This window comes from Mesoplodon bidens (genome assembly GCF_964165515.1).
Source record: "Mesoplodon bidens genome assembly, chromosome: 5".
NCBI classification, from domain to species: Eukaryota; Metazoa; Chordata; class Mammalia; order Artiodactyla; family Ziphiidae; genus Mesoplodon; species Mesoplodon bidens.
Genome location: NC_138161.1, coordinates 38,557,580 through 38,575,436, shown reverse-complemented (window position 1 = coordinate 38,575,436; position 17,857 = coordinate 38,557,580). Strand labels below are relative to the sequence as shown.

General features: G+C 35.1%; 2 protein-coding genes across 8 annotated transcripts in view; one reads left to right on the top strand and one right to left on the bottom strand.

Annotated features, from left to right (window-relative positions):
* The window catches only part of CADM2 (cell adhesion molecule 2), a gene marked incomplete at both ends in the record, with an annotated part of 1,085,551 nt that overhangs the window by 978,846 nt on the left and 88,848 nt on the right, over window positions 1-17,857 (bottom strand). The gene's annotated exons all lie outside the window — the stretch shown is intronic.
* LOC308617620 (riboflavin kinase-like) lies at window positions 2,391-2,909 on the top strand (the record flags this gene model as incomplete). Its single annotated transcript, XM_081234838.1, has 1 exon — window positions 2,391-2,909. One exon carries the CDS (start codon window positions 2,391-2,393, stop codon window positions 2,856-2,858), a length of 468 nt encoding a protein of 155 aa, XP_081090964.1. The 3' UTR covers window positions 2,859-2,909.

The following is a 17,857-nucleotide window of genomic DNA, read 5'->3' as shown; positions in this document are numbered from 1 at the left end:
CCCATGAAAATATGTATAGCGCTATTTACCAAATACAAATTATAGTTCAGGGTAAAATATCTGAAAGTCTTATTATTTTGTATAAGATTCCATTTATCTTCATTAAACCATAAGTTGAAAAATAAAAATAATCCTATCAAGGAAAAGAATAGATTATCACAACAAAGGAAAAGTAGATCATTTGATCATTCTTGGGCAAAAACAAACAAAAAGAGAAAGAGTACCTATGTCAGAATCATGTAAACGGTCCATTTTAGAACATGTACTCTTCCAACATTCTTCTTCAAAGAATATCTCAAAATCTTAAATCTTACTGGTATGAAACAAGGTACTCTTTGGAGAATGAATGACAGCAGCAATATTAGTCCAACTTTATCTCATACAGGAAACAAAATGCATAACAACTGATACAAATTTGCTTCCTGGAGCAAGGTTAGTAAAGGCAAAGAAACTCTCTGAGAATTCCTTGGGGAAAAGAAGCAACCTTACCAAAAACAATTGAACAGATTATGTCAACTATCCAAAGCAATCAGTTTTCCTTCAATAGCTATTTCTCTACATAGCACAAGACATAGAACAGCATCAATAACTTGAATAATGAAGTGTAGAAAACTTCTGGGGAGGGGACCTGAAATGTACTAAATGTATTTGTGGCAGAATTAATTCCAACACCCAGGAGAAAGCTGCTAATGTGTTAGAGTGAGCTGTCAAGTGAAACAGGAAATTTTTTCCATGCATTTTCTAATGAGTTTTAATACACCCCCAGTATTTATTTTAAGACATTCTGCTTGTCAAGGTGGAAGTCCTGTTCTCATTTTCAGATAATTGACTAGTTTAAAAAAATCTTTATTCCATTTCAAAATATTAATAAAATAGTCCACTTCAAATACAATTCCCTTTGTCCCAAAGGCACCTGATTAATTTCTTTTTAAAGCCAACTAAAATAAGAGAGCCCACTGAAAGTTTGTACCACTATTAGTTCTCTTTTCTTTCATTCTAACCTGATTCAAATGTCATAACCTTATCTTGTTCTATGATCCAAATACTTGGATGTTTAAAAATACACAAGTTGAGTAGTCAGTAAGACTTTTTCATCTCATATGTGCCTTTGACTATTTAGTACATGGCATTAGCTCTGTAATTCTAAAATATGCTCCAATGCTGATTATCACACTAAAACCTTTTCTTTGATTTTGTTTCTTTGGGTCACCAGAGATTAAATTGGGAAAACATATATCCCCAGTTAGAGTGAATTTGACTTAAATCAAGACATTTAGAAAATCATTTAAATTATTAATCAAGAAGATTAAATTTCCATCAAAAACTTACTGTAGTTTGACAGAAATATAATATGTTTCTATGACTCAGAGGTAACTTAGCTTTACTTTAGAAGGTATGTAAGAAAATTTAAAGTTTGAATTTTGATTAATATCAAAGTTACATTAGAAAATTGAACATTATTTAGTAGTGCAATATTAAAGTTAATTGTAGTTTATGCTTGTAAATATATTTGGAGTTTAAATCACATTACCAAGAGGTTCCTGAATACTGTGTTACTTATTCAAACTCCTCTGATTTATTCACTTATCAGAAGATTTAAAAAGTTGAGTTTTTAGAAACTTCAATTCCTAAATGAAGCTTCAATTTAAATCAATATAGTCTATAGTAACCAACAGTCCAACAGTAAACCAAATTAGAGCAAAAATGAATATATATTTAAATAACTTCTACTTCTGATATTAGTTGTAGGTTGAGATTTAATTTTAAAATAATTCCACAATGAATACAAGTATAATTGCCATTGGGGATGAGAATTTTCTGAATTTTCATGTTATAGAAATCCCCCACAGTTGTCACATTTAACCTAAAGTTCTGAGTTCAGTATTCAAAAACTGAAAGAAAAATAAGAGAATGTCATATTTATATATTTTCAAAGCTTCAAATATTAAATTAGTGCATTTGTATCCTTTATAATAATTCATAATTTATTATCCCATTAAATCACTCTTCATGAGCTTTTTAAATAATTAAGAACTTTTAAATGAAAATAAAAATTACTTAAAACCTAAATGACAATTTAAAATTATTATTTGGTTTTTATTGATTAAGCATTTTCCCTTTATTTTAAATGGAATATTTCCTATTTATTTAAAGTCACTTAGGATAAGAATACATACAGAGCTGTTCGGTCAGTGGCGTGAGCGTCTCGCCGTGGCGTGTCGTCCGCACCGCTCGGCCAGTTATACGCCTGTGCGCTCGCCCAGCCGGCCGGCCTGCGGAGCTCCCGCCCGCGTCCCCCAGCTGGTCCGGGGCGTCCGGGCACCGCCTCGACAGCGGCTCCGCCAGACGTGCGTACTGGACCGCAGCCCGCACCCCAAGAGGACGGCGTCATGAGGCACCTGCCGTACTTCTGCAGCGGCCAGGTGGTGTGGGGCTTCGGTTGCGGCTCCAAGCAGCTGGGCATCCCTACAGCTAACTTTCCTGAACAAGTAGTAGATAATCTTCCAGCTGATGTATCCACTGGCATATATTATGGTTGGGCCAGTGTTGGAAGTGGAGACGTCCATAAGATAGTGGTGAGCATAGGATGGAACCCATACTACAAGAATACAAAAAAGTCCATGGAAACTCATATCATGCATACTTTCAAAGAGGACTTCTATGGGGAAATTCTCAACGTGGCCATTGTCGGCTACCTCAGACCAGAAAAGAACTTTGATTCTTTAGAGTCACTTATTTCAGCCATTCAAGGTGATATTGAGGAAGCTAAGAAACTACTAGATTTACCAGAACATTTGAAACTCAAAGAAGACAATTTCTTCCGGGTTCCTAAAAGCAAAATAATGAATGGCCACTGAAGGAAAAGCATCTTATTTATTCATTCACTGTTTTCTAATATTTTACTGCTCATAACTTTACAGTCTCATCTTGGTTATTTATTTATTTATTTATTTTATTTTTGCGGTACGCGGGCTTCTCACTGTTGTGTCCTCTCCCGTTGCGGAGCACAGGCTCCGGATGCGCAGGCTCAGTGGCCATGGCTCACGGGCCCAGCCGCTCCGCGGCATATGGGATCCTCCCAGACCGGGGCACGAACCCGTATCCCCTGCATCGGCAGGCGGACTCTCAACCACTGCGCCACCAGGGAGGCCCCTTGGTTATGTTTTAAAAATCAAACATTTTCCTACAGCTGTGAATTAAACAGTACAATGTAGTTACCGTAATATGTTCCAACTGTTCAATTAAACCCATCATGTTACAGTACTAAAAAGGTTCATTTTAAAAATCAAGATTCTTTTTTATGTAATATGTTGATTAAAATATACCATAGAAAGGTCTTAAGTGTTTTATAATGGAAATGAAATATATATAAATATGGGTAACAGGCAAGTCACTGGTTTGAGATGAGAACTATTAATTCTCATGGTAAAATTCTAGCATGCATGTACCTGTATAGCATGCTCTGCTAATCAGAAGGCTCATAAAAATAACTATATTAAGCAGAGGTTTGACAGTTTATTACAAACCTAAGGGGAAAAATCCAGACTTCGTAATTTTGATATTTTGTGCATTTATATATTATTACAGACATGAAGACTTATGAAATTTCATTTTAGTTAGTCATTTCCTTTAAGGGCTCAAATCATTGTACTGTGTTCCATTTTTGTTACAGCTGCCTCAGTTCTAATTGGTCTAGACTCTCTCCCTATTATTTTTTTGTTTTTCTTTTAAAACAGTAAAATGAGTGTTTTTCGAATCTCTAGTTCTCATTTTTGTGTTGTATAACACTTCTCTCTTTTTAAGAGTAGATATTCTTCAACATTTTTCTTAGCCTTTGTTTCCTGTAAACAATTGTCAGTTTCAGTTCTTCCATTTAGAATATCCAACTTTACATTTACAAAATGTAGAGTTTCACCTGTGTCTGTATCTGCCATCCCATCGCTTCACTATATGAACAGTGATTAAGTGCATATCTCTTGCATTTTAGAAAAAACACCCAAATGTTCATCTGTAAGTTTCCTCAAAGTTTAAATGAACGCCTAGCATTTCATTTATATATACCAGTTTCTTAAACAACACAAAATACTTGTTCTCCCCCTTAGGGAAACTATTTAAGAGCCAACTAAACTATGAAATACAAAGTTATTTGTTTTTAATGTGACTGTATGTTCCTGAGCAAATGCAGACTGTTGTAGTTGTGTGTGAACAATGTAATTTAAGGCTAAAGAGTGCTATCTAGAAGATAATTTTAAAGATAACTCATTATAAAACCATTTTCCCCTAATCTGCATAAATGAGAACTGATTTTAACAAAACTGTTTATATAACATTTAGAAGAACATCTAAAGCTAATGTTGGAGAAGGGGGAAGCAGGAATAAATTCAGTTGGATTGTTTTGACTTTGGTGTATGAATTTATGGCAAACAGTGTAGTATGTGTCTTTTTCATTTCTTCTTTAAAGAAATACTTAGAAAATGTAATTTAATGTTAGGAATCCTATACTTGAAAGAAGCTTCAGTTATCAGTGGTTCTGTGAATCAAAGTTAAAAACAAACATGGAAAGTGTAAAAAAGATTTGTGTTTGAGCACCTTGCGACTGATTGTGTCCTCATTAAGTGTGAAAATTCTTTGATATTGTCACCTTACATTTTATTAAATAACTATTGCTTTTGAAAAGCCTAGTGTGTGGTTTAGGAGTTAGTTAATAGTGTCTACATTTTTTTAAGTTTTATATATAAAGTATTTATGTATTATAAGAAATTGCAGTAGGGCCATTTTCAATTAGTCAGTGTTTTCAGGCCTTGAAATAAAACTTGACCAAAGGAAAAAAAAAAAAAGAATACATACAGAAATAATTTTTTAAACACATGTTTAATTGCTGGTGATATTAAATAATGGTAAAAAAGGATTATGGGAAATTGTCAAACTGTTTTTAATTTATGTATTTTTTTGTTTGTTTGATTTGCTTAGGTCTGTAATGCTCTACCAAAAATAGTATTTTTGAGCTCTTTCTCCCCCAAATTAAAGATAAAATATTAAAACATAGGGTTGATTGTACAATATTTATTTTACAGTACTTTGAAAAAATTAGGATTTAGTTAAAACAGTAACAGACTATAAGTTTGGAAACAAGTTGTGTGTTGGGAGTATGGGTCTGGATCTGCCTACATGCATGCATGCGTGTATGTGTGTGTGTGTGTGTGTGTGTGTGTGTGTAAGCTCTTAGTAATGGACTGGAATTTTCTACTCTACTCCTCGAAAGGTGGTTGTTTTTGTTCTTATAGTGTATTCTTAGGAAAAAAACAATTTCTACCAAAATATTTTTAACAGTATTGCTGCCACTTGTACTGTTAGATTCTGAAGTGAAGAAACTATGCAGCTAAGCAAATCAACAAAAAGTAAAGAAAATCAACAAACAAGCAATCAAAAAATATAACAACAAAAAACCTACTTCATTTGAATACCAAATACAAATAAATGGTATTGTATCCTGTATTCTATTTGTGCTTTATATTTTTCACAACTTCATCAAAGTGCCTGAGATGTAGGAGGTATTTGGACTGGAAGAATAACGTAGTAAATGAAGCCCTCTCTAGTGATAATAATTAAAATTCTCCTTCATATTCAGTTAGCTTGTCCATGACCATCAACCATGACTTGTTCACAAGCTATAAGCTACTGCTATCCAGATATATCCTTGAATAGACCTAAAGGAAATAAACCAGGTAGGAATAATCTAAACTTGGTGAGATGTCTGTCCTGCTTTGTCTTTAATGACAAATGAACCATTTTTTAAGAAATGTATAAATTATATCCCAACTTTATTTAAATATTCAGATATTGACTGTGCATCTACTATTGCCAGTGGTATCATTACTATGAGGTTCTGGTATAATATATATTATTTGAGGTATATGCAGACTATTTATATGCATCTCTGACATGGATTGTAATGCTGAGGATAACTCTTTATAAAATGGCCTCCCTTGCATGGTCCATGACTAGAAATGAGCATTTTAACCTCTTATTTATGGTAGTATTTTTTTTTCATTAAAAGAGGAACTTTAAGAGTACATACTATGCTGAAGGGGTGTAGTTTCTGGTAGGAATTACAGAGAATCCTTGCCAACTTGCGGCTTGGGGCGACCTTCTGTGCAGTCAGAAATGCTCCAATAATTTAGAGTCGTGCCTCCATGTGGGCAGTTCCTCCATATCTGCTTGGTATTTGCAGATTCAAACATCCCCAGGGATGGGATAATGCAGAACTGTGGCATTTACTATTGAAAAAAAAAATCCGCTTACAGATGGACCAGCTCAGTTCAAACCCTGTTGTTCAAGGGTCGAAAATACATCTCTAATACTGCTATGAAATTCAGTGGGGAAGTATAATTTAACTTAGAAATATTAATTGGTTTTTTTGTTGTTGTTGTTTTGCTTTTTGTGGTAAACGGGTCTCTCACTGTTGTGGCCTCTCCCGTTGCAGAGCACAGACTCCGGACGTGCAGGCTCAGCGGCCATGGCTCATGGGCCCAGTCGTTCTGTGGCATGTGGGATCTTCCCAGACCGGGGCATGAACCCGTGTCCCCTGTATCGGCAGGCAGACTCTCAACCACTGTGCCACCAGGGAAGCCCAGAAATATTAATTTTTAAAGCAACATTTTGGGAACAAGAATCTATCATTTTTAATAGTGATTCTTTGTTATCATTGTTACAGATGAATAGTTCTTTAGTAACTATTCTTAGCTTAGTAACTTTTTGTGCATTTCTTGTTAGACATATTCTCATGTATTGCTATTTTGGATGGGACTATTCTTCTATTATGTTTTAACTGGTTGTTATTGATACAAAGTAACAGTATTGTTTTGAGGATGTTGATCTTGAATCCATCCACCTTGATAGATTCTCTTATTAATTGTAATAGTTTGTTCATTGATTCTCTTGGAACTTTGAGGCTATATCATCTGCAAATGATGAAAATTTTTTCTTCCTCTTTTTAATAGTTAAAACTTTTATATCTTTTATTGTATTCATGCATTAACTAGAGTGTCCAAAAAAAAAAGTTGAATGATAGCAGCAATAGCACACTTGTATTGTTCAGGATGTAGTGGAATTTCCATAGTATTTCATGTTTAATTTGATGTTCTCTTCACTCACAAACATTATTTATTATGATAAATTTTTTTTCCTAAGAGGTATTTTAATAGATATTTTTCAAATAATAAAATAATCCTTTGTTTAACTTACAATTTTAGAATTACTTTTCTTAAAAATATTCTTACATTATGAAAAGAGATTCCAGTATTAACTAAAATGAACATTGTTGGCTATCACATAAAGGCTGGGATTTGTATCTCTGGTTTAAAATTTCAGCAAATAGGAATTACAAAAATGGTGGCTACTTTTGATTAATGATTTGGATAAAAACATATAAGGTTTAAAATAAATGCTTTTAAACAAAATACTTTCATTACCACAAGATAACTCCAAAGCAAATTTATTCTTAATTTTTATGATTAGGACATATTTCACGATGTTTTAAGCAGGAATAAAACCAATATTTATTTTTTGGCACCAATAAAAGCCTGAGGAGTACAAAAATGTATCATGCACATTGAATCTGGGAGTGTGACACAGGAAATCAGGAAGACTGGAATAGAGAGTTACTGAAATTAAAGTATCTTAGTTAAATATGAAGGCAAAGAACTGACTTTTATCCCAGGCTCTCCTTTTAAGTATATATTTATAGGTTCATAATTTATTTTCTGTGGATGATAATCAGCCTATCTAAAATAAGAGCTGAAACACATGATTCTATTTGTCATCAAATAGAGCTATTATTTGATTTATTTTGTCCACTCCCTAATCTCTTATCATACTTTATCAATGAATTACAGTATTTAAGGGAAAAAATGACAAAAAATAAATTGTTCTCTATATCCTCAACCCATTTATCTTTGAAGATGAATCCAAAAGAATTTACAAAAATGCAGTTGTTTTAATTGTTTTTGATTTTTTTTCTTTTTTTTAATTTGAGGCCCGTGTACCACACACACACACAAAAAAAAACAGAAAGATGGGGAAGTAACGTAACTGCTGGAGAAAGGTGGTAAAAGAACAACATTCTCAACGCCAGCAGCCATCACCTATTGAGTGTTGGTTACAAGCCAGGCACTGTGATAAGGGTTATATACAGATTGTCTGACTTACTTTTCTCATGACCTTGTAGTAGGTACTATCATTTAACCCATTTTACAGATGAGGAATGTAAAAATCAGAGAGGTTAAGAAATTCACTTGGGGTCACAGAGCTAGCAACTAGAAGAGCTAGGACTCAGGCCCAGCTCTGTTGGACGTCAAAGCCTCAATTCATAACTGCTGCTCTCTATCACCTTCTGATATTGATTCAGGGGCATTTCCTCTCACCATGCTTAGTGTATGTAGGCTAAGAAACGTAATGTCTTCCAACATCCCAGAGAATGAGGTACTGGGTGGTGAGCTAATTTGGAGGTGTACTTCAAAAGCCCTGCCATGACTGAGCTGTCTGTCGGGTGCGTGAGCCGTCGGAGCAGAGATGCTCTCATCGTCATCAGGGAATACTCACTGCATTGTGTCAGGCCCCACCTCAATGTTTTTTTATTGTCTGCTCTACACCATGAGTAACGCCACTTTCCACTTTAAGCTGGGAGCTTCAGGAGATGACCGTATTATAAGCCAGGGTTGAAAGCTAAGCACTGCCTGGGGGATTACTCACCCACTGTAGGATGCAGCCAACATCTCACCCACCCACTCAGGATGCTGCTGGAATATCCTCTTCCTTGCCAAAGCCTAAAGGAAATCTGGTTTCTCCTGGAATCAGGCTAGGAATGGTGCCAGGTTACCAGAAAGTTGGCAAGTGAACTGGTTCTCCAAGTGGAACTACTGTGGTGGTTCTGGTCCCCTCCTGGGTGGCTGCTTGTTTATACATTTGGCATTTGTGGAAGGCCTACTATGTGCCAGGCACTCTGTTCCACGATAGAGCTACTGCAGTCATCTACATGGCTTTAGTTCTTGTCTTCAGAGAGCTAAGTCTAGGGGAGAATAAGCAGGTGATTCCAATAAAATGTCATAACCAGGAGAATGTAATAAATAATATGACATGGGAAGCTCAGAGAGTTTGGGGAACTAACAGCTGAAGAATTTATGTCAACGTAGGAGAAGCAGGAGCTGGCTAAGTTCCTTAATTGTAAGCAACCAAACATGACTTTGACTGATAATAAACAGAAAGAGAATTTGGAGAAGCTGGGGTTGCCCACAGAATTACTGGGAAGTTGTGGTAGGCCTGAATCACACTGCAAGAAGGGTCCAGCCAGACCAAGACCTGTGTGTGTGTCTGGGGGGGTATCTCTCAAATACAGGATGGGGCTTTAGACGCTGGGCAGTCAAAAAGGATGACAAATGTCCAGGACAACAGGTAGAAGTGGGGAAGATGGGGAGCAGAAGGCTGTCTCAGAATGACCTAAGATACTGAGTCAGAAAAGCCAAAAGGAACAGCTTAAAGAAGCACTGACTTAACTGAGGTGAGCAGGCACTGAGGCCTGTTTTTGATAGTTACCTTTAAATATTATATAAAAATTCAAGTTAATAAAATTTAAGAATGGAATAAAATTCTAACTATACATATAAGATGGAAACAAGGATATTAATTTTAAAACCATTTTAACAACAAAAACCTTCATTAATATGGACATATCAAAAGATCTCAAAATTGGGTGCATATATGCATTTATGAGTAGATTCACATATGTGTGTGTATACATACATCCACATATCTCTGTATGCTCGTACAGTCACATGTGCACATATATATTAATGCCCCCTTTTTTTTTCACTTCACGTTGGTCTAGGAAGATTCTCTTTTTATGTAACTACCTTTATTTTTTCTTCTGCTAAATCTGTAATAGATTTATAGTTCAATCACCTGAACAAACCATTTTGCACTTCATAAAATTTACAACCAAATAATTACTCTTTACATAGTTTACACACATGTGCATTGCACACATACCCACACAGGAGAGATAGAAAGAGAGATACACAAAGACAGAATATGATAATTACATTCAAAGATTCTATGAGAATCATTTGCAGCACCAATTTAAGACTGAGTCCATCTAAATCTTAAGAGTCAGAAGGCTTTTGAAAAATGCCTAATATCTACTTTGGAAGAAAAATCCTCCAGTAAAAATACTATTAACAAAATACAAAAACTTCTGGAGAAAATTCAAATATACTAAGAAAAACTGTACTGAAAAGATCCACATTGAGGACACCTGCTAATCATCAGTCTTGTAGAAACAAGATGTGAATCATGCAATAGAGGAGCTGATTTTATTCTTTGTTATTAGAAGGCACCAGTGGCCACAATATACAATATTAAAACGGTCTTATTCTAGCTTTTCTTTTGATCAAACTATGGTACATTTTCTGTCTTGCTTATTTGTAAATAAGCAACTGTATCCTGCTCAACTTTGAATATTTAAGTCTGAGCAGTTATAAACATTGTAAGATGTGTCAACAATCAAGAAAAAATCCAAACCGCAAATATGATTCTATATTTAAATAGTAACTAAAGAAAATATTTATAATATTAGAATATCCTAATATAATCTTTTAATTAATACTTTTTATGACTGTCATGATGCATATCCTAAATTTGTGTAAGATTGAAATGGCATAAAGCTTTTTTTAAATGAAGAACTGTAATGATACATAAACCAATAGGAAGATCCTAAAACAACAAATCATTTCAAAAAGTGGTGAGTTTCTAATTAATAATTATCCTTAAATAACTTTTCCTGCTGTTGTTTAGAGGTTTTTTTTTTTCACTGAAAATGTTGTTTGGATTTTACCAAGTATTGCCTTAAATTTGATGGGTGAGCATGTTTGTGCATAATAAGTATACCGACATATAAGTTGTTGGCAGGGCTTGAATTTCATGTTTAAGAAATCTGTCAATATATTCTGTTCATTTATAGCATTTGCCAACAATGAATTCAAGAGTTTATCTGCTCCAGAGTCTCAAATGTAGTCGCATATTAGAATTACATAAAAGCTCTTAAAAACCTGATGCCCGAAAATTACCCCAGACCAATTTATTCTGAAACTCTGCAGATATGGCCTGGGCATGGGTATTTTTAAAACCATCACAGGCGATTATACTGAGCAGTCATTATTTCAAACCACAGATCTATCCGTTTTATTTATGCCCTTCCCTCAGCAGCCACCAGAAGTCAACTGATAATATCAAATAACTTAGAATCATAAATAGCTATTCTAGGATCAAGAACATTATCAGATGAATATATTCAGTTTACAAACTCTTGTAATTAGAGGCATATTTGATTTTCTGTTGGATTATCCTCAAGGATGTGAAACCATTTTAAAATTAGTAACCCTTTATATAATGTAGATACCAATGTTATGAAGAACAGTGGGCATTCATATCTAAATGTAATGTCCTCCAAAGCATTATCAATAAATACACCTGTTCTATTTCACTATTTAGTTATAGAAGATGAAAAGTAATTATAAGAGCCAATTACTAATGACCTTTATGTATAAGGCACTATATAGGGGATACAGTACATATATTCTCTCATTTAATTCTCACAACAGCACCATAGAGATATTAAGCACAAAAAATAAATTGCTTAGAGCCAAACAACTTTCTGTAAATGGCAGGCGTGTCTGAACCCAAAACTCGTTATCTTTAACCTTAACTCCCTTGCCTATTAATATCCATGAAACCCTGGTTATATCAAGATTTCAATGTGTGCTTATAATTAGACATGAATAAAAACTCTTACTGTATTATTTTTAAAATTTTATAATTGAGAACATTAGATACATTCTCGTTCAAACTTTCCTCCTCATTTTAAATACGAGGAAACTGAGACTCTGAAGTGTTTCATTTGCCTTACAGAACATCACTAACACAAAACAGAGTTAAAATTATAAACCATTTCTTCTCACCTTCCATCCTGTGCTCTTTCGGCTGCCCCACACCGTCCACTTTCATTTGTGACGAATGAATACTGCATTTCTTTAACAGATGACACCACTTAAAAAATTGCCTTGCAAAGGTGAAAGTATCAGTGGGTATTAGGATGAGAAAGTGCTAGACTTACACTCAGGAACTATCACTTAAGGAATAATTAATTTGTATAATAACTTTCACCTGAGTGGTTCAGCAATCTTACAAATAAAAACGTAATGTTCACCATATTCGTACGGTTATATTTTATATTCACAAAGAAGAGCACCCAACTTATTTCTTGTTACAAAACTTGACTATGATAATTTGATTTCAAACTAGTTTACAGTGCAAACTAAATATAGTGGTGTTTCTCAAACCTTACAGGACAACAGGGTGTATGAATCACATGGGGATCTAATTAACATGCAGCTTCAGATTCAGTAGCTCTGGGCTAGGGCCTGAGATGCTGCATCTTAACAAGCTTCCAGGTGATGCCAATGCTACTCAAAATGTGGTCCATGGATCTCACTTTGACTAGCAGGTAACAGAAACATATCACACTATCCTGTAGTGTCATTAACTGTAACACCTATTAAAATTTTTTATTTTATTTATTTTATTTTATTTGTGGTACGCGGGCCCCTCTCTGCTGTGGCCTCTCCCATTGCGGAGCACAGTCTCCGGACGCACAGGGTCAGTGGCCATGGCTCACGGGCCCAGCCGCTCCGCGGCATATGGGATCTTCCAGGACCCGGGCACGAACCCGTGTCCCCTGCAAGGGCAGGCGGACTCTCAACCACTGTGCCACCAGGGAAGCCCTAAAATTATTTTTTAAATAGAAAAAAAAGCTAGTAGAAGACAAGCAGCTGTCTGCAATGGAAGAAGTTTGGCTAGTTTGCTACAATGGACACCCAATTATAAGGAGCAAATAATTCAGAAGTTACATCAGACTCTAAAAACTGTCATAAAAACTCAAGAATAGACATACTTTCAAAATTTGCATATAAAATATGTAAGAGAATCCTCACTTGAATTTAAAATGAAAGCACTTTGTGCATGTGAGCTTTTAATAAATCCTACTTGATGAGGACACTCACTTCCTAATAATGTGGATGATGATGGGAGTAAAGTAAGGCATGCATGCAATTTCATTTTATTAACTTGATGATATGTCTGAAAACAGATTTTTCATGACTTGGAAAGGAAAGTTTCCAAGGACTGCTTTAGAATAACAAGCATGCCACGTGAATAGTTTTGTGTCCTTGATCCATATGCTGTGATTAAGCCCTAAAACATGTTGTCATACTGGTTTTTAAACAGTTCTATGAACAGTCAATTGAACTCTCAGTTTTAAGTCTATGTGCTTCTTTCTTATTTATCCAAACCTTGGATGGCTCTGCTTGCCTTTTAATTCATTATTATAAGTAAGAATGAACTGAAAGAGATGAACAGAATGATGGTCCCGTGGGGTCATGGCAGACGCACAGTGACAGGACCCATCAAATGCTATAGTTTAAAACACTTTCAATGCACGAGGGACAAAATGAAAACCCTTTCAGCACTTGATATTAAGTACATTAACTATTCTATTTATGGGCCCACATCCACCACTTGCAGTGGTGGTCATAATCATTTTTTCACGCCAGTGAAGCCTCTCAAATATTTAATAAATATTTATTTCTCAAGATCAATATAGACTTGGGGCTATTTACTCAATCACATCAAGCATCACAAAGAGAAGCAATTGTTTTGTTTTTAAGTAGTGTTTCCAATCAGGTGTCATTTATCACCAAGAGTATCTGCACATCCTTCAAAAGATAAAGTCCGTTTCTATACATCTGGTGGCCAAAATGGTTACAAGAGCTCTTCTAGTGGCATCTTTTTTAACCAAGAGCATTCCAGGGTTTCCAAACATGACTTAAGAACAAAAAAGACATTTCTCTTTTCCAACTAGCGCCACCTTTTCAAAATTCTTAGATCATTTTAGTAAGCTCATAACTGGTTATTCTGAAGACAGGCTTTCCCCCCTTTTAATCCATGTCACGTAATTCATAAAATTAACCTTTCTAAGGGTAATTCTATGGCACATCTACTCAAAGCCCTTAATCATTCCTTCTTGCCTGTGGAATTAAGTACAAAATGTCTAAGCCTTAACAAAGCCACATCTGAGATCCTCCAATCACATCTCCAGAGTTGTTTCTCAGTTTATTGAAGTCCCAACTTACTATGTGCTTTATATTTTCCTCCTTTCCAATTCCTCCAGCTGTTTCCTATACTTGGATTTTTCCTCTGTCTCAGCAAATTCAAATAATTTCCATCTCTCATACTTATTTTAAAAATTATCTCCCTTGTCATCCCCTCATGAAGCTTTTCTTCATTTTCTGATGAGATAAGCTTTGTTTCTTTTCTTTCATTCTTCCTTTTTCTTTATTTTTTTTCTTCTTGCACCTTTATGGCACTGTTCTTAACTCAGATAATCTTTGTTATATCTGCCTTATACATAATAGGTTCTCAGTAAATACTGACAACAACAAATTAAACTATACTCTTCTTACAGTAGATGATTAGTGTGATAATTAGATAAGCATCTTGAAATTACTTAGCTCTTTAACAAGAAATATCACAGAAGGTTTATTGCAATCATGAGGACTGCAGGAATCTGTTCTGTTAAAATAAGAAATTCAATTTACTAAAAACATTTCCATCTGAAAAGAGACCTTGGAATTTGATTGGCTGTCCCAATTAAACATGAGGGTGGCAGCCATTCCAGATGGTAAAGACATATTTATAAAAAGTTTTACATAGAGAACTTCAGTGTGTAAGAAAGGACATTTAAGTTCATCTACTTTAAACCAATATCTGAATCATTTCTTCTACAAACAATTAACTGATTCCAAATTCTTCTTTATCCCCTCCATAGATTGGGAATTCACGATACCTAGAATGGTCTTTTCATTTGAAGAACAAATCTAATTTCTACAATCTTCTTTAGATAATGTTGCTTTGCCTTATTTGCCCAACAATCATCTTTTGGAATGAGACTCATCTGTTTTTCACAATAAAGCCCTTTATTGTTTGAAAAACATGACGCTGGTCATCACAAATTTTGTCTTCTCCTAACTTATTCTAGTTCTTACAATGAATTTGTCAGGTGTGTTTTCCTTTGACTGCTTGGAAACTTTGTCTGTATGTGCTATCATATAATTTTGTCAAGATAATTTTTAACACAGTCTCCAGACTACAGGGATGGGCCAAAGAGAACAATAACATTTTCACCTTTTGTTGACAAGATATTATACTTGTATTCACTCAAATTTCCCATTAATATTTTGATAGTCTTGTGATGTAATTAACTACTTTTGAGCTTATAATAATTCCAAACTTTTGATTTAGCTCTAAAAAGTTTAACTTTCATTATATAATTAAATCATTTTTGCTAGCATGGCAAAACCTTTTTATATCATGAGTAATTTTGAACCATATTTGGCATCCTACTGGAAAATTCTTGATACCAGTATTTGTCTTCCAGAATCTTAAAATTGTGATTTCATTTCCTTAATACAGTATTTGTCTCTTCACACCAACTGAAGTTTTTGCATTCAGAGCCAAATGAGCTATTCTGAGTTTTGCCAAGGAAGCTTACTGTAGCTATTCATTGAAATTACAACAAACAAGAAAATTTGCCACCATTTACAATGCAGGACTAATTCATTTTTCACATCTGAAAAATGTAATGTTTTTTGCAATATAAAAGACATTTACTGTATATACTACATAACATAAACATTTTGCAAATCTAAACTAATGGAAATACATGTTTTAAAAGAAGAATGGTTTTTAAATTACAAGTTACATAAATTAGGAATTCAAGGAAATTTTGTCACATAAATATTTATGGAGCTCCTGTACAAAACCCTATTGTTCTGTGGAGCAGAGTAAAAATTTAAGTCATTAGTATATTTGATTTAAATCAATGGTTATTGGATAGAGAAGAGTTGGATACTTTCCACAGACTCATCCATGTTATCAAAGATTTTCCTCAATTCATATATGACCTTAGCTTCAGTGGTGTATTTACTTTACCCTCTTCATTATCCCATCAGGCAAATTTAGGCTCCGGGAAGCAAATGGTGTAATTAGAAGAAAAATTCCCTTCATCTGTAGTATCTTCAAGGGGAATTTGTATCCCAGCTATCCCACAGAAATAATTTACAGTCAGCCCTCCATATCTGCTGGTATGTGCACTAAGCCATTCTACATAAGGGACTAGAGCATCCACAAATTTTGATATCTGTTGGCCCATGGATACCAAGGGCTGACTGTATTAGTTTTACTTCCCAGTCCCAACTACCTGTCTTCATTATGAATTTAATGATGAGATCTAATTCAAACAAATATTACAGGAACTCTGGAAGAGAAATAAATTTAAAAAATGATTTATGTTTGCCTCAAGGAGAGACTGATGGTTAGTTATGGAAATGTGGAGGACATGTCCACCCACTTTGCTTTCATAGGAGGATGAGTGTTATTTTGGAGTATTTTAGATGCATATTGACACTTTAAAAAAATCATTGGTAGTGATACCAACATTTCTTCCATCAGAAGTCTTCTTAAAATGCTGCCAAACCACCAGCAACCCAGCCCTCAAAAACATGGGATCTTAAATATTCATTTCAGTTAGCTATAACTGTGGGAACAGTTTTGACTTTGATAAAAAGAGATTTCTGAAATATCTCTAGTGATAGGTTAAACCAGCAACTCTTCCCTACTGCATCTAAAGTGCCTATATGCATATATCCGAAAATATCTACATTTAATAAAATTACAAAGCATTTATGGGGAGGGAAAAAAATAGAAGCAATCTACACTTAACTAGTGAAGAGCTCTGTTCTAATAGATATAGTTGAAAAGCCTTCATATGCCCCCAGCCATTATTTTGGGGGTAGTAATATGAGGCAGGACTTAATTTTTTCAAACTATATTGAGTCACTTAATGACTTTAAATTTACAACTAGAAGGACTTGTACAAAGTTTCTGAATGTCAGGGCAGCTCAAGTGACAGATGAGAAAGTCATCAACCCATTCTGAATCCCAGAACTCTGGCTAGTCTCCATAAAACCTTGGGAAAGACCTGGAGCTGTTTTTGCTCATTCCTTTAAGAATAGCATGAAGCAACCTGGCAGGCTTTCCACAGCAGTTGAGTGAATTCTGACAGTCCTTGTATACTCCCTCATGCCAAGTCTAAACTGACATGAGAAAGGGACTTATCCCTGCCCCCTTCGTCGTGTGTTGCCTGGAATATGTAACTTGAAGAACTCAAAGTTTTTTGTCCTTTCTCTTTAGACAGCAATTATGCATCACAGTCATAATTTTTCAAGTATATGAGGGAAGAGAAAGGACAATTTAACATAGTTTCCACAATTTGAATACCTCATTACTAAATTTTCAAGAACATAAAATTGTGTGCAGATATAGTTCATGGCAGAGTTTCCCATAATTAGCTAGAATAACTGAGATTAACTGGATTCATTAACTAGAGTCTAGCAATGTGTCCGCTACCTACAGGCCTTTTTTGTTTGTTTGTTTGTTTTATGTGGTAAGAGGGCCTCTCACTGTTGTGACCTCTCCCGTTGCGGAGCACAGACTCCGGACGCACAGGCTCAGCGGTCATGGCTCACGGGCCCAGCTGCTCCACGGCATGTGGGATCTTCCCGGACCGGGGCACGAACCCGTGTCCCCTGCATCGGCAGGCAGACTCTCAATGACTGCGCCACCAGGGAAGCCCCTGTACAGGCCTTTTTAATGTTTGGGCAAGTCATTTAATTTCTAGATCTCTCACTTC